The sequence below is a fragment of the Rhinoraja longicauda genome, chromosome 1 (assembly GCF_053455715.1).
Source record: "Rhinoraja longicauda isolate Sanriku21f chromosome 1, sRhiLon1.1, whole genome shotgun sequence".
Taxonomy (NCBI): domain Eukaryota; kingdom Metazoa; phylum Chordata; class Chondrichthyes; order Rajiformes; family Arhynchobatidae; genus Rhinoraja; species Rhinoraja longicauda.
In genome coordinates, this window is record NC_135953.1 from 28,738,312 (window position 1) to 28,755,166 (window position 16,855).

The 16,855-nt window shown below is 40.9% G+C and overlaps 1 protein-coding gene across 1 annotated transcript in view; it reads right to left on the reverse strand.

Moving 5' to 3' along the window:
- Positions 1-16,855, reverse strand: part of atp8b1 (ATPase phospholipid transporting 8B1) — a 114,822-nt gene that overhangs the window by 26,242 nt on the left and 71,725 nt on the right. The window contains exons 14-19 of the mRNA XM_078409544.1: positions 14,612-14,655; positions 13,925-14,081; positions 11,525-11,713; positions 9,816-9,928; positions 6,087-6,251; positions 4,556-4,667 (exon numbers count right to left, since the gene is read on the reverse strand). Of these exons, the coding sequence (XP_078265670.1) occupies positions 4,556-4,667; positions 6,087-6,251; positions 9,816-9,928; positions 11,525-11,713; positions 13,925-14,081; positions 14,612-14,655 (780 nt within the window). The remainder of the gene's footprint in view (positions 1-4,555; positions 4,668-6,086; positions 6,252-9,815; positions 9,929-11,524; positions 11,714-13,924; positions 14,082-14,611; positions 14,656-16,855) is intronic.

The following is a 16,855-nucleotide window of genomic DNA, read 5'->3' on the forward strand; positions in this document are numbered from 1 at the left end:
GTATTGGAGGTAGGGTACTGACATGGGTAGAAATTTGGTTGACAGACAGAAAGCAAAGAGTGGGGATAAATGGGTCCCTTTCAGAATGGCAGTGACTAGTGGGGTACCGCAAGGCTCGGTGTTGGGACCGCAGCTATTTACAATATACATCAATGACTTGGATGAAAGGATTAAAAGTATCATTAGCAAATTTGCCGATGATACAAAGCTAGGTGGCAGTGTGAACTGTGAGGAAGATGCTATGAGGTTGCAGGGTGACTTGGACAGGTTGTGTGAGTGGGCGGATGCATGGCAGATGCAGTTTAATGTAGATAAGTGTGAGGTTATCCACTTTGGTGGTAAGAATAGGAAGGCAGATTATTATCTGAATGGTGTTAAGTTAGGAAAAGGTGACGTACAACGTGATCTGGGTGTCTTAGTGCATCAGTCACTGAAAGGAAGCATGCAGGTACAGCAGGCAGTGAAGAAAGCCAATGGAATGTTGGCCTTCATAACAAGAGGAGTTGAGTATAGGAGCAAAGAGGTCCTTCTGCAGTTGTACAGGGCCCTAGTGAGACCGCACCTGCAGTATTGTGGGCAGTTTTGGTCTCCAAATTTGAGGAAGGATATTCTTGCTATTGAGGGCCGGCAGCGTAGGTTTACTAGGTTAATTCCCGGAATGGCGGGACTGTCATATGTTGAAAGACTGGAGCGACTAGGTTTGTATACACTGGAATTTAGAAGAATGAGAGGGGATCTTATCGAAACGTATAAAATTATTAAGGGGTTGGACACGTTAGAGGCAGGAAACATGTTCCCAATGTTGGGGAAGTCCAGAACCAGGGGCCACAGTTTAAGAATAAGGGGTAGGCCATTTAGAACAGAGATGAGGAAAAACTTTTTTAGTCAGAGAGTTGTGAATCTGTGGAATTCTCTGCCTCAGAGGGCAGTGGAGGCCAATTCTCTGAATACATTCAAGAGAGAGCTAGATAGAGCTCTTAAGGATAGCGGAGTCAGGGGGTATGGGGAGAAGGCAGGAACGGGGTACTGATTGAGAATGATCAGCCATGATCACATTGAATGGCGGTGCTGGCTCGAAGGACCGAATGGCCTTCTCCTGCACCTATTTTCTATTGTCTATTGATCACAATGAATGGCAGTGCTGGCTCGAAGGGCCAAATGGCCTCCTCCTGCACCTATTTTCAATGTTTCTATGTTCCAATTCTGCCCGAAAGGCTCATTATTTAAATCTCAAACATAGCTTGCAGCTATATTTTAATCACTGGCTGTTTTCAATTTGAACTTTTTCTCGCGAGGAATTCAGTTTCTTACTAAAGTAAAGATAATCACATACTGTGCCTCAGAGTCATAGAGTGATAGAGTGATACAGTGTGGAAACAGGCCCTTCGGCCCAACTTGCCCACACCGGCCAACAATGTCCCAGCTACACCAGTAAATCCTGCCTGCGTTTGGTCCATATTCCTCCAAACTTGCCCTATCCAGGTACCTGTCTAACCGTTTCTTGAATGGTGGGAGAGTCCCAGCCTCAACTACCTCCCCTGGCAGCTAGTTTCATACACCCACCACACTTTGTGTGAAAAAGATCAGCATCCGATGTTCCAAATAAAACAATCTATGTCTGTCCAACCTCTACTTTGAGCTAGTATCTTCTAATCCAGCTGTCATTCTGGTAAACCTCTTTTGAATGATGGATTGAGGGATGAGGGGAGTAAGAGAAAACTGCAATAGTGGAGTGGTGGTCAAGGTGAGAATAGGCTCAGAAGGCTAGCAGAGGGATAGAGGTCAAGTTGAAGTCTCGAGCATATATTTTTGGGACATATTCTCAGAAATATACAATTTCCAGAATCAATGGCCGAGGCATTTCTCATTGAATAACCCCAAAATAGGTTTTGCAATTATTGAGAAAGGGCTGCTTCTGCTTCAACGACTCAAGTTGTCCACGAAAATCGAAACAGCAACATGTAGTTGGATGCCAGCTGTGTATGTCTCGCTTCCTTTGTGCTTTAAAGACACAATGGACCCAGAAGGAACATCATAGACTTAAAAGACAGCATGGATTTACGAAGGGGAAATCATGCTTGACTAATCTTCTGGAATTTTTTGAGGATGTAACTAGGAAAATGGACAAGGGAGAGCCAATGGATGTAGTGTACCTGGACTTTCAGAAAGCCTTTGATAAGGTCCCACATAGGAGATTAGTGGGCAAGATTAGAGCACATGGTATTGGGGGTAGGGTGCTGACATGGATAGAAAATTGGTTGGCAGACAGGAAACAAAGAGTAGGGATTAACGGGTCCCTTTCAGAATGGCAGGCAGTGACTAGTGGGGTACCGCAAGGGTCGGTGCTGGGACCGCAGCTATTTACAATATACATGAATGACTTAGATGAAGGGATTAAAAGTAACATTAGCAAATTTGCAGATGACACAAAGCTGGGTGGCAGTGTGAACTGTGAGGAGGATGCTATGAGGATGCAGGGTGACTTGGACAGGTTATGTGAGTGGGCAGATGCAGTTTAATGTGCATAAATGTGAGGTTATCCACTTTGGTGGTAAGAACAGGAAGGCAGATTATTATCTGAATGGTGTCGTTAGGAAATGGGAAAGTACAAAGAGATCTGGGTGTCCTTGTTCATAAAGTCACTTAAAGTTAGCATGCAGGTACAGCAGGCAGTGAAGAAAGCTAATGGCATGTTGGCCTTTATGACAAGAGGAGTTGAGTATAGGAGCAAAGAGGTCCTTCTGCAGTTTTGCATCGGGCCCTAGTGAGACCGCACCTGGAGTACTGTGTGCAGTTTTGATCTCCAAATTTGAGGAAGGACATTCTTGCTATTGAGGGAGTGCAGTGTAGGTTCACTAGGTTAATTCCCGGAATGGCGGGACTGTCGTATGTTGAAAGACTGGAGCGACTAGGCTTGTATACACTGGAATTTAGAAGGATGAGAGGGGATCTTATTGAAACATATAAGATTATTAAGGGATTGGACACGTTAGAGGCAGGAAACATGTTCCCACTGTTGGGGGAGTCCAGAACCAGGGGCCATAGTTTAAGAATAAGGGGTAGGCCATTTAGAACGGAGATGAGGAAAAACGTTTTCACTCAGAGAGTTGTAAATCTGTGGAATTCTCTGCCTCAGAAGGCAGTCGAGGCCAATTCTCTGGATGCTTTCAAGAGAGAGCAAGATAGAACTCAATGATAGCGGAGTCAGGGGGTATGGGTAGAAGGCAGGAACGGGGTACTGATTGTGAATGATCAGCCATGATCATATTGAATGGCGGTGCTGGCTTGAAGGGCCGAATGGCCTATTCCTGCACCTATTGTCTATATCATAATTTTCCTTTCTGAAGCAGATTAATGATGATAGTCTCACTACAATTTCTAGATGTGTGCCGTATGCAAAAACGGTTTTGGAATGTTGCAATGTTTTTTACATAACAAGACATGATTGCTCCAAAAATGAAAACTAATTGGCTGAAAAGGACTTTGGAAATATATCAAGATGGTATTAGACAAAAATGAATGCAAATATCATGATTGTATCTGGTTGAATTAAAAAAAAAATTCTCTGCACAAGATAAAAATTTATTTGATGTGTATAATATAGACAATAGACAATAGGTGCAGGAGTAGGCCATTCAGCCCTTCGAGCCAGCACCGCCATTCAATGCGATCATGGCTGATCACTCTCAATCAGTACCCCGTTCCTGCCTTCTCCCCATACCCCCTCACTCCGCTATCCTTAAGAGCTCTATCCAGCTCTCTCTTGAAAGCATCCAACGAACTGGCCTCCACTGCCTTCTGAGGCAGAGAATTCCACACCTTCACCACTCTCTGACTGAAGACATATTATGAGACATCAATAGGGTATGCTGTCAGAAACTTTATCCCAGGGTTGAAATGTCAATAACTAGTGCACATAGCTTTTAGGAGAGAGGGGCAAAGTTCAAAAGGAGACATGTGGGACAGAGTTTCTTTTAAATAACAAAGGAGGGGTGCCTGCAACGCGCTGCCAGAGGTGATGGTGGAGTCACATGCAATAGTGGAGCTTAAGAGGCTTTCACATGGGCACCTGAATATGCATGTCATGGAGGGTAATGGATGATGTGCAAGCAGTTTAGATTAGTTTATCTTGGCATCATATTCAGTAGAGATATTGTGGACCAAAGGGCATGTTCCTGTGCTGTAGTGTTCCATGTTATATGTTCACAAAATCTTCTTTAAATTTACACGAGGAGAATTACTCTCGCTAAATTTTCATTCCAAAAAATTCTGTAGATTTTCAAATGAAATCATAATCATAATAGTACTTTATTAGCCAAGTATGCTTTGCAACATACGAGAATTAGCTAATCCAGTGCTAATTAGTACTTGGTGATAGAGAGCAGCAATGAAACGTGACAGTGAAAAATATCAGGTTCAATCTCAATCCAGGTCTCCAATTTGAAACAACACCCAAACCACTTAGAAGTTTTAAATTTCAAATATTGTTGTTGGGAGCTTCAACAGGTTGAATTAAAATCACCACTACAAAAATGTAAGTGTTATGTATCATTACCTTTTTTGTCACCTGTTAGAACCCAAATTTTAATATTTCCCTTTTTTAGAGTTGCAATGGTCTCAGAAACACCATCTTGCAGTTTATCCTCTATTGCTGTTGCTCCGAGAAGCTGGACAGATGATAAAGCGAATGGCATGTTTTAAAGTAATGAACAAACAAAAAACATAATGTCATTATACTAAAGGCTAATGGCATACAAGTAAGCAAAATTCATAATTATGGAGAAACAAACATTCAATTGAATTAGCCTATTATGGTTTGCATTATTAATGTTTAAAAAAAATATATACACTGAATATTTTGTTGTTTATTATGGTGTTTGCAGAGTACTATGTATACATATCTGTTGTGTGTTTGCAAGAAAGAATTTCATTGTTCCATTTCGGGACATACGATAATAAAACACTTGGCGTTCATGTTCCACTTGAACCTCCACTCCTTATCATGTTTGCATACATTTCAATAGTAACAAAATCCCTATTAAAACATCCAAGTTATTCTCTTCAAATATGCCATTTGGTACCAAGGTCTCCAATCTGACCAATTTTAGTGTAAAGGTGACTCATCTGAATTCCTCCAAGATTTTCTTTCTCATAATTCATTTCCTTATGATGTAGAAGGAGATTATTTAGCACATGCTATCTCTCTGGGCAATCACACCCCCCCCTACTCTCCACATGGTGAAAAGCTTGTATTTGACAATCATACAGAATATTTCATCCCAGGAAATGAGTCTCCAGAAATTTAAACTTAATCTTACGGTTTTGGCATGAGTCAATGTGGACAAGATTTCTACTAACATAACTGTCTGAAAAGGAGCATTCTAAACTATTTTAAAAAATCAACTAAAATTAGGTAAAAATAAATTCCAGAAATATTTGCAGAACAAGATTTATCTTCTTCGCAGATCACTAATTTGAAACAATTAAGATATCAAAATTAGAAAAACGAACTTAAAACATAAGCTTAGAATTTCCTCACTAGTGTGATCAGTAGACAGCTGTGCACCTTCTAAACCCTCATGTATATTGAGCAAATACTTCATTGATATTTCTTTGAGAACCTGGTTTCAATGTAACCAATGATGTACTGCTGGAACTCTACTTTCCACAGAAAAGGTTTGAGTGGTTGATGGGTCAAATGTTCAAAATCATTTAAGAATTTAGAGATTAGACATTTTTTGTCAAAGTATAGAATTTCTCTTGAGGAAATTGAAGCTTAAAATATAAAAAATTCTTAAAACAAGAACTTCTCTTCTTGTTTAGGAAGGATACAGTGTCAGAATGACAGTGGCAAACACATGTGAGGAATAATGAGACTTGAACATTCATTCCCATTTGAGTACAATTCCTTACTTTGCTATTAATCACAGGTATAAATGTCACCATTTCTAGGTGGAACCCTTGGCTTTTTACATTTTTAAATATAGCAGGTACAGCCTGGACTGTGAGCCATGTTGAACTGATCATGGGATAACAATGACCATTTAATAGAAAAAGTAAGTGACCTGAAAAGAAAGCATAAATACCATCAAATTTTTCTCAATTTCTTCATAAACTCTGTCGAGTGTTGCATCGCGGTTGCTTGTGGAAACGCTGGCTGCTTGAAACCTGATATTCCATTTTGTAAATTCCCCTTCACTGATATCTTTGTATGCCAGGCACAAAGTTCTGAGTGTCTCATCTGCAAATGCCTATGAAACAGAGTTATGGGATTATTGTTAGACAAGAAATTTCTACCAAAGATAGACAAAAAGCTGGAATAACTCAGCGGGTCAGACAGCATCAGACCCGCAGAGTTACTCCAGCCTTTTGAGTCTAACTTCAGTTTAAACCAGCGTCTACACAATAAATTTCTACCTCTAGATGGAAGTCAAGTGCAGAAAATTCATAAATGTGAACTAATGAAATGAGATTACCAGAGGTAGGCTTACAGTGGTGGAAAATTTAATTGACAACTTTAGTCCTTTATGTTCTCAACCCATCTCATTGGAGTCAGAGAGTCACACAGCATGAAAACAGACCCTTTGGCTCAACTTACCCACACCAACCACGATGCCCAATCTACACTAGTCCCACCTGCCTGCATTTGACCCATATTCTTCTAAACTAAACCTTCTCTTTCCATGTAGCTGTCCTAATAGCAGGATGCTCCCTCCTGTAAATAGGTTTCCCCAAAGACAGACACAAAAATCTGGAGTAACACAGTTGATTGGGCAGCATATCTGAATAAAAGGAATAGATGACATTTTGGGTCGAGACCTTCCAGCTTTTTGTGTCTGTCTTCAGTTTAAACCAGCATCTGCAGTTCCTTCCTACATAATAGTTGTTCCAATCTCAACGACTCTCCCCCTTGAAGGCAAGACCTAAACTGAGACACACATGCAATGTACACATCACGTGGAAATCAAAGATGGGGAAGGATTTTTGTTAGACTGGGAATGGGATAGAGAACGGTGAATAAGTGTGTTGAATGGAAGCTTAAAGTCTCCTACCCTGAAGAACAAAGTTCGGCAAATACAGAATGCTCTTTGATTTACGACAGAATGGGTCAAATTTCCAATAGCAGGTATTGAAGTAATAGTAGAGAAGGCTTGCCTTTTCATCTAGATATTGTATTTGGAGCCTTACAGGGAAGGAAGTGAAAGACTTTGTATGGAATCTTCTAAATTTGCATGGGAATATGCCATGTGAGGACAGATTGATGAGTGAAGCAGGGTGATGAAGAGAGAATAGCTTCTTTGGAATGGTAAGAGGCAGAGAGGAAAGGGGACTTCTATGTTGGAATCGTACTGGATATCTGCTGGCTCATGTGCACCAGGAATTGAGAGTAATTTTGAGAGCAATTCCATCCTTTAGGCAGTTTGTGTCATTCTGCTGCAGTGTCAAAACAGGTTCTACCCCTGTCATAACAATACCATAATTTTGCTGTTCAGTTAACCAGGTTTTCATTAGACAAAGGAGATCTCTGCATGTAATATATTCAACAAGACTTGTATTTACCCGGGAGCTTTCATGGGAAGGAGCACAGATCACAGCAGGGAAAAGTATGAAAATGAGAGGCGGCAACAGTCCAATAGCAAAGGTGGCAGCAGTAAGAACAGAGGCAAAAAGGACCCACAATCAACTCTAATTCAGACCAGCACACTTTGAGCCGGTGTCCTTTACTTTTGATTATAGCCGGACATTATGTAACCAATGGTGTCCTGAACATTATGCAATAAAATTAAATTTTAAAACATTATGTCTGAAGAACCGTCCCGACCCAAAATGTCACAATTTTCTCAAGAGATGCTGCCTGACCCACTGAGTTAGTCCAGCATTATGTGTCTATCTTCTGTCCTGAACATAGTTGCCAACAGATCTGTGGGAGCCAGCGAACATAATCATCATTCCTCTGGTTCAGTGTGGATACATGAAAAATAACCGTTTGTCTAAATAAAACCAGGGGGAAGATTTTGTCTGAATTGTAGTTTTAATATGATGTAGTGTTGTATGTTATGTTTTTGGGGGGGGGGGTGGGAGGGAACTGTAACTGTAACATTCTCTCTCCAGAACGGAGACGCGACCTTTGTTCTGTGTCGTGTCTCCGTTCCCGTTGCGGCCTACCACCGGCCATGCACCTGGGACCACCTGGGGCTCTGGTTCGCAGAGCCCGCGGCCCAGACTCACCACCTGCGGCGCTGGCTGCCTGCGGATGCTGCGGGCGCGGCTGCGACTCATCTCCGGAGGCTCCGGCGCGGGCCGCGTGGACGTCGGAAGCCCGCAGCCCCCTGGATGGGGGCCGACATCGGGAGCTCCGGCAGCGGCAGCGTGTTCGCCCGCCCCGAATCGCGGGGCTTGGGTCGGCCCGCCGCGGACCTTTCACCATCCGGCGCGGCCTGGAATAGGCCGTGGACCTTTCACCGCCCGGCGGGGGCTTCAATATCGGGAGCCCCGACCGCCCCGACGTGGCAACTCCAACAGCCTGACCGCGGGAGAAGACGGCAGGGAAGAGAAAAAGACATTTTTGGCCTTCCATCACAGTGAGAAGGGACTGGAGGAGACTCACTGTGATGGATGTTTCTTTTTGTTTGGTGTTAGTTGTGATTGTATGTGTTATTGCAATTTTATTGATTAATCTTATTGGTCTTATTGTTCAACTGCGGGTAATGTTTCATTTTACTACACATTTATGTGTATGTAACAAATAAACGACTATTGACTATTGACCAGCAGGCTGAATTGTTTAGTGTGTTAGTTTACTGGGCATCAATTGAGCCAGGCTTGTATACACTGGAATTTAGAAGGATGAGAGGGGATCTTATCAAAATGTATAAGATTATTAAGGGGTTGGACACGTTAGAGGCAGGAAACATGTTCCCAATGTTGGGGGAGTCCAGAACCAGGGGCCACAGTTTAAGAATAAGGGGTAAGCCATTTAGAACAGAGATGAGGAAAAACTTTTTCAGTCAGAGAGTTGTGAATCTGTCGAAATTCTCAGCCTCAGAGGGCAGTGGAGGCCAATTCTCTGAATACATTCAAGAGAGAGCTAGATAAAGCTCTTAAGGATAGCGGAGTCAGGGGGTATGGAGAGAAAGCAGGAACGGGGTACTGATTGAGAATGATCAGCCATGATCACATTGAATGGCGGTGCTGGCTCGAAGGGCCGGATGGCCTACTCCTGCACCTATTGTCTATTGTCTACAAGATGAGACAAGTCAAATTAAACCTGGCCCCCAGAAGATTAGCCAGAACTTATTTTTCATTATTCTTTTAAATGTAAGGTCATCAGAAAGAAACATAGTTCTCCACGTTTCTTTCTTCTATATCCTGAGATTCAGTGGTGAAGTCGAGCATGAACAAATCTCTTGTTTTTAGATCTCCAACAAGAGAACAAGAAGAATCTGAAGAAGGGTCTCGACCCGAAACGTCACCCATTCCTTCTCTCCAAAGATGCTGCCTGAGTTACTCCAGCTTTTTATGTCTAAGAAGAATTTAAAACCAATTGACTCTCAAATAAAGTAATATTGTAAAATAAGTTTACACCCAAATACTTTGCAAGCAAAGGTAATCATAAACCATGAACTATGATGTAAAGCACAACAACAGATTGGATTTTCTAAAAATATTTGGGCAGTCTAACTTCAACCTATGCCCAATTGGTCATGGAAAATCTGGCCTATTGTTATTCATGGGCAGTTAATTTCTTAATTTGTGACATTGTACGAGATGTGCTTAGACACAAATGTGTTAGCAAGAAACTCAAGTCTCTTCACCTTCAAATCTTCGTCTGTAGAATCTTTGATTGGGTTGTTTGGATGTAACCTCTCATAGATCACTGTATCAGCACCTTTACAGTAGAGTTTGACTTTACCTTCTGGGTCTCTCACTGTAAGTAAATAACAGTTCATAACTCACCTTTAAGCAAAGCAAATACTTGAAATCATTTTAAGATTGGGATGTAATAGCAGGTCTTATTTGATTGATCACAATGAGCTATTTTTCAATATAAACAAGTTTCACCATAGAATACATCTTGTCCTTTTCAAAAAAGATTGTTGAATATTAGATTCTAAATTCACTTTCCAATTTCTATGTATTTGAAGATTGAATATTAACTTATAACTTAACCATATTAACTAATTTCTTCTAATAATAGTGTGGTAACAGGCCCTTTGGCCCACCGAGTCCACGCTGACTATCGATCACCTGTATACTAGTTCTATGTTATTTCACTCCACATCCTACACAGTTGGGGCAATTTAACGAAGCCAATTAATTTGCAAACCTGTACATCTTTGGAAACTGGGAGAACACCAATGCACCTGAAGAAAACCCACAGTCTCAGCGAGAACATACAAACTGCGCACAGACTGCACCCAGAAGTCCCTCTAGTCACCCTGAAGGATCCTGACATAAAATGTAACCTATCCATGTCCTCCAGAGATGCTGCCTGACCCGCTGAATTACTCCAGCACTTCATGTCTTCTTTCTATACATTACATTGCTTGATCTCCAGTTGCCCATAGGTGGTTTTTAACTGATCATTAAGCAATTTGCCCCAAAATGCAAACATTTAATGCAAAACCCCCAAACACTTTATTGCCAAGTAGACAATTGTAGTACCCCACTGGTCACTGCCTGCCATTCTGAAAGGGACCTGTTAATCCCTACTCTGTTTCCTGTCTGCCAACCAATTTTCTATCCATGTCAGTAACCTACCCCCAATACCATGTGATTTAATTTTGCCCACTAATCTCCTATGTGGGACCTTATCAAAGGCTTTCTGAAAGTCCAGGTACACTACATCCACTGGCTCTCCCTTGTCCATTTTCCAAGTTACATCCTCAAAATATTCCAGAAGATTAGTCAAGCATGATTTCCCCTTCATAAATCCATGCTGACTCGGAACGATCCTGTTACTGCTATCCAAATGTTCCGCAATATATGTACAATATATATGTTTTTCCACTGAGAGAAAATGTGGAAAGGCCATTTAGAACTGTGTCGAGGAAAAACTTTTTCACACAGAGTTGTGAATTTGTGGAATTCTCCGCCTCAGAAGGCTGCGGAGGCCGATTCACTGGATGCATTCAAAAGAAAGTTAGATAGTCTTAGGGCAAGTGGCATCAAGGGGTATGGGGAGAAAGCAGGAACGGGGTACTGATTGTGGATGCTCAGCCATGATCGCATTGAATGGCGGTGCTGGCTCGAAGGGCCAAATGGCCTACTCCACCTATTGTCTATGTATCTATGTGCTGTATCTATGTAAAATGGCAGGCACTTTGAAGTCTCAATCAACTATATTAACAACATTTTTAAAAAGTCAGTTATGGTAGCAGAGGTGGGGGTAAAAAGAAATCACCCATCTTGGCAACTGATAGGATGCAATGCACAATTTTTTTATGAACTCAGAAAATCTTCAAATAAACAATGCTGATGAATGGATCACTTAAATAGAAAGGCACAAAAACCTTTCACTTACAGATGATGGACATTCGTTTCCTGTCACTGTTGAAATCCAAGAGAGCGAGCACTTTATACGTCCTTTTGATACCCAGTTCGCTTATTGTGATGGTATTTTGCGTGCGTGAAAGGAAGGCAAATCCAAAATTCCTGGCTGCTGTAACAAGGGCTCCTTCATCTGGAGAAGCTGCCTGATATACAATTTGCCCTGTTCACAGAGGCAAAATAAAATGTGATTCAACTCCGCTGGAACAGTCGCATGTAAATAATGCCTGCAATTTAAGTACTGGCTTAAAAGAGGCCAAATCATTGATTTTTTAAATTAGATTGATAGAATGAAGAGCATATCACCTGTGCAGTTATCATTTTAAACTGGTGATTCATGGATCGGATCAATTGGTGATATTTTGAGATCAAAAGCCTTTAGTTAACTGACTAATAGTTTGGTTTATCGGTTGAACACTAAAGTGGGTTGGGAAAAAGGTTTCTTAAGATTCCCACTGATACAAAATTGGTAGTCCTGGTAATATAACCAGATAAATGCAAAATAAGGTACAAGGAAAGTATGGTCAGCTAATTCTGCATGAAAGACTGCGTATAGTAGAATTTGAGAGGGAACATTCGAAAGGTTGAAGAATATGTAACACAATGGAAAGTGATGTGGTTGTCCTATGTCGATTATATCAGCCTCAGGCCATGACTACAGGAATTCCTCAGATCAGTGCTTAGACTAAACCACCTTCAGCTACTTCATCAATGACCCCCCCACATAAGGTCAGAAGTGCGGATGTCTGCTGATGATTGAAACATTTTTGTTCCATTCATAATTCTTCATAAAATGAGGCATATGCAGTTAATGGCATTATGAAGACAAGGCTGTTTGTGGGCCAAGAATGGGAATTAAATGTACAGATGTGGGTCATGTTGCTTAATGCAGGAGAGATAAACGATAATGAGAAATAATATTAATGTGGATGATGCAAATTCTATTCAGAGCGAGTTAAGAAATAGCAAGGGACTGGAAATGGTTGTGGGAATTGCAAACAAAACCCACAATAGTAGTGGTGATGCTGGGGATGGCATTAAATGGGAAATTAGAAGCACATGTCAGGATGTCAGGGGTTATGGGAAGAAGGCAGAAGAATAGGGTTAAGAGGAAAAGATAGATCAGCCATGGTTGAATGGTGGAGTCGACTTGATGGGCTGAATGGCCCATTTCTGCTCCTATCACTTATGAATGTGCAGAAAGAGTACAACTGTAATCACAGGTTGGGTTAACCAAATACCATGGAGGATGAATAGTTGTGCAACTGGAAGAACCACTGCTTTGCAGCTCCAAAGATGTGGGTTCCATCCTGATCTCAGGTACTGTTTACTGATTTGCAATTGGTCTCTGTGAACGCATGGGTTTCCTTACACATACCGAACACATTTGGATTGGTAGGTCAATCTGCTGTTGTAAATTGCCTGTGTCGGAGAGTCATGCGGTGAATTGATGATAATATGGGATTAAGGGGGATTAGAGCAGAGGGTGTTTGATGGTCACTCTTCACTCAGTGAGCACATTGCCTTTTCCCATACTGTATCAATGAGGATATCTATGGATGAATGCATAGAGGGACCTGAAGAGCAAGCCATCCTAGGTTGGGCATAGAGTAAAGGATTAATGAGACATCTTGTCGTTTGAGGTCTCTTGGGGAGGAGTAGCCATATTATCACAGCCTTGTTAAAATAGTTCAGAACACAAGTTGTTTTGAGACAAGCATCGCAAATCTAAGTAAAAGAAACTAGGGTTTTATGGAGGTGAGAGTTGGCCAAGATACAATGAGAACATTTCCTTTTAGGGTTTTGATGGATCTGCAAATGACAAATGTCAAGAGAGTGCATAGATGAACCACAATAATTGTTCATTCTTGACCGGCATCAAAATAAACCAGGAAGGGTATCTCAACCATGGCTGACAAGAAAAAACAGCCACTGAGTTAGATTCAAGGACAAGGATAAGCAACGTAAAATTAGCCACAGTATTAGATTCAAGGATAATTCACAAGAACTGGCCTGCAAAAGCACCAAACCCAAGGACTGGCTATAGTTTTGAAACCAGTTTAGAGGGGCCGATGTATTAATTAATGAGGGGGAAAATTATAGTATGAGAGTAAGCTCACAAGGAATGTGAAAGCTGATTGTAAATCTTATGTAGATGTGCAAAAATCAGATAAATACCAAAGTCAAGTGAAGACAACAAATGTAATCTATTAAACAGGACAGAAAACCTAGTGATAACATGATCAAAATAAGATAAAAGGAAACAGAATGTGAATGTACAATTTCAATTCAATGGCACTCCAATTCAGTGCCATAGCTATTTTGCAGTAGCTAAATGAGCAATAAGGGATAGATAGAATGGTATTTTATTTACCATTATTCTCTTCCACCATCACTGTGTGACAGAGGGCAAGCAGTTTAAAGAATTCTCCTGCTGATGGATCTTTTTCCGAACGGATAAGTTGAGGCAAATAATGGTCATAAAATTTGATTCCTCCATCAGCATAGCTGTTCCAACCGAAGTCCACCAGCTGCAAAGATAGTTCAAATGAACTGACATTCTTTCAGGATTTTTAATAAAAGTCAGTAAGTAATAAGTAAAACATTCGTTTTGATCGTAACAATGAGGAGATTTCTAAAGGAACCAGAGGAGATTTCAATTCATCCACGAATGAATGTTGAGCAAGTTCTGCTTGATAGAAGAAAGAATAGGGGAGGAAAGAAAGATGCAAGAGAAAACATCATTGGCATGAAAACGGAATCCAACTACATTTTGCCGATTATTATGCTGAGAACAAGATGTATATGAGCAAGAAGAATAAACTAGATCAGAATCCAAGAGGCAAGTACATTGTCAAAAGATTTTACGAGTGCAAAGATCAGATGAAATCAGGCAAGGAAAATTCCACCAAAATAGACATTGGAGAATGGGTATTGGAGGAACAGGGTGCATTCAAATGTTCTCTGTAATGCACTGAATGTCAAATATTTACAACACAATTTCAATTGTTTCCCCAAATGGTAACTCCTTAATCCAAGTTATTCAATGTATTATACTCACCTCTACTTTGTCAGTTTTGTCTCCCGCAGCATTACACAAATCACCTACAAAAGCAGCAGAAAATTGGATTTAGAACTTGATCATTAGCACACTCCACTGCAATATTAGCTGATTTATCATCCATGAAGATAAGCTCTTACTATTCAACTGTATCTTTCCCAGGTAACAAAACTGTTACTGCAGACACAAAAAGCTGGAGTAACTCAGCGGGAAAGGCAGCATCTCTGGAGAGAAGGAATGCGTGACTTTTCGGGTCGAGACCCTTCTTCTGACTGAAATTGTGCCATCCTGTATTTTGCCATCTATTGAGAAAAGGTTGGGGAATTGGTTTAACATTTTGACTGAAAGTGTAGCAATGTTTGAGTGTCAGCCTGATGCTGTTACGGCAGTCATAAGATGGTAACCAGGGACATGGTATTTGAGCAATCTGAAACTCCAGTAGGAATTTTAAAAGACAATTGGACGGATACGTCAATAAGAAAGACACAGAGCGATGCAGCTCTAATGGAGGCAAACAGGATTAATGTAGATTGGCATCAGGATGGGCTTGGATGAGATGTGCTAAAGAGCCTATTTCTGTGCTGCACAATTCTCTGATTCTATTTGTGTGATTCTTTCGTTCACTCCATCAATTCTACAGTTTATGAGATAGAAGCAGAAGGATTCAAATTCCACTCAGGACTCAAAAACCGAGGCTGACACTCAAATATTGCTACACTTTCCAAAGTACTACCTTTCAGAAAAAGTGTTCAACCAGTTCCCCAACCTTTTCTCAATAGATGGTAAAACACAGCATGGCACAATTTCAGTGCAGAACTGGAGAGTTAAACCCCAGCTCCCGACTGTTTGGTGGGGATGTTTAGGCCAACATTTAACATGACAAGGATACCTATTTGTAGGAGATTGCTATGTGCAAATTGGCCACTTCATTCTCTACATTAGAACAGCAATGTTACTTCAGAAGTCCATTGGTTGTGAAGCGCCTCAAGACCTTTAAGTGAAAGCTACTATGCAATTGGAAATCTGGCATTCTTCTCTCCAATTTCTGCTCATCTCTTGATTGAATTGGAAAGCACAAGGGACCAGAGAATCCATACATGAAAATGCAATGCAAAAATGTGGAATAGCAAATGGCATTCCAATTTTCAACAAGAATCAATTAATATCAGTCGGGCAGTGATCTTAAGAACTGTAGAAGGGGCCATGGGATTTGTAAAAGATCAAATAACAAACTATCTGAAAGGAGAGGATGCAAGTAATCTGCCTAAACATCAAACAGTAATTAAATGGAGACAGAATCTTATGGCGAAATGTGCAGGAAAGAACTGCAGATGCTGGTTCACACCAAAGATAGACACAAAATGCTGGAGTAACTCAGCGGGCCAGGCAGCATTTTTGGAGAGAAGGAATCAGTGAAAGCGACAGATAAAAGCAGACGATCATCAAGGAAATGTAGAATGGTGCTTTGTTGGCTGAGGGGATGGCATACAAACAGTAAAATTAATCAGGAGGTCAGTGAATCAAGTCGGAGAATTAGGGTGGGAGAGAAAGGGAAAGCAAGTTGAAGTTGGAGAAATCAATATTCCTCCACTAGGCTGTAAGCTGCCCATGCGAAATATGAGGTGCAGTTCCTCTAATTTGCATTTTGGCCTCACTGACAATGGAGGCAGCCCAGGACGGAAAGGTCAGTAAGGAAATGGGAAGGAGAGTTAAAGTGTCTAGCAATCAGGAGTTCTTATGATATACTGATTATTCTTTAGGCTGTCATCGAGTGGGAAGAACACAAAGGAACAATTTTGGACATGGTAGGGCAGATTAAGAAAATGATTTACAACAAAAGGCATACCGGATCATTAATTTTATGGCCAGAGACACATTACGAAAGCCAAGGTGTTATGATGACTCAAGATAGTATGGTGTAATACCTACATATGAATTGATTTTATAGGGGTCAAATCCTCAACTACCAGACAGAAACCTGGATCAGTGATCAAAAGACATAAGCTTCTATTCTACAGCAGCAATTAGGGAATTTAAAAAGAATGTTCTAGATCATATTACAGTGCCCTCCATAGTGTTTGGGACAAAGACCCATCATTTATTTATTTGCCTCTGTACTCCACAATTTGAGATTTGTAATAGAAAAAAAATCGCATGTGGTGAAAGTGCACTTTGTCAGATTTTAATAAAGGCCATTTTTATACATTTTGGTTTCACCATTGAGAAATTACAGCAGTGTTTATA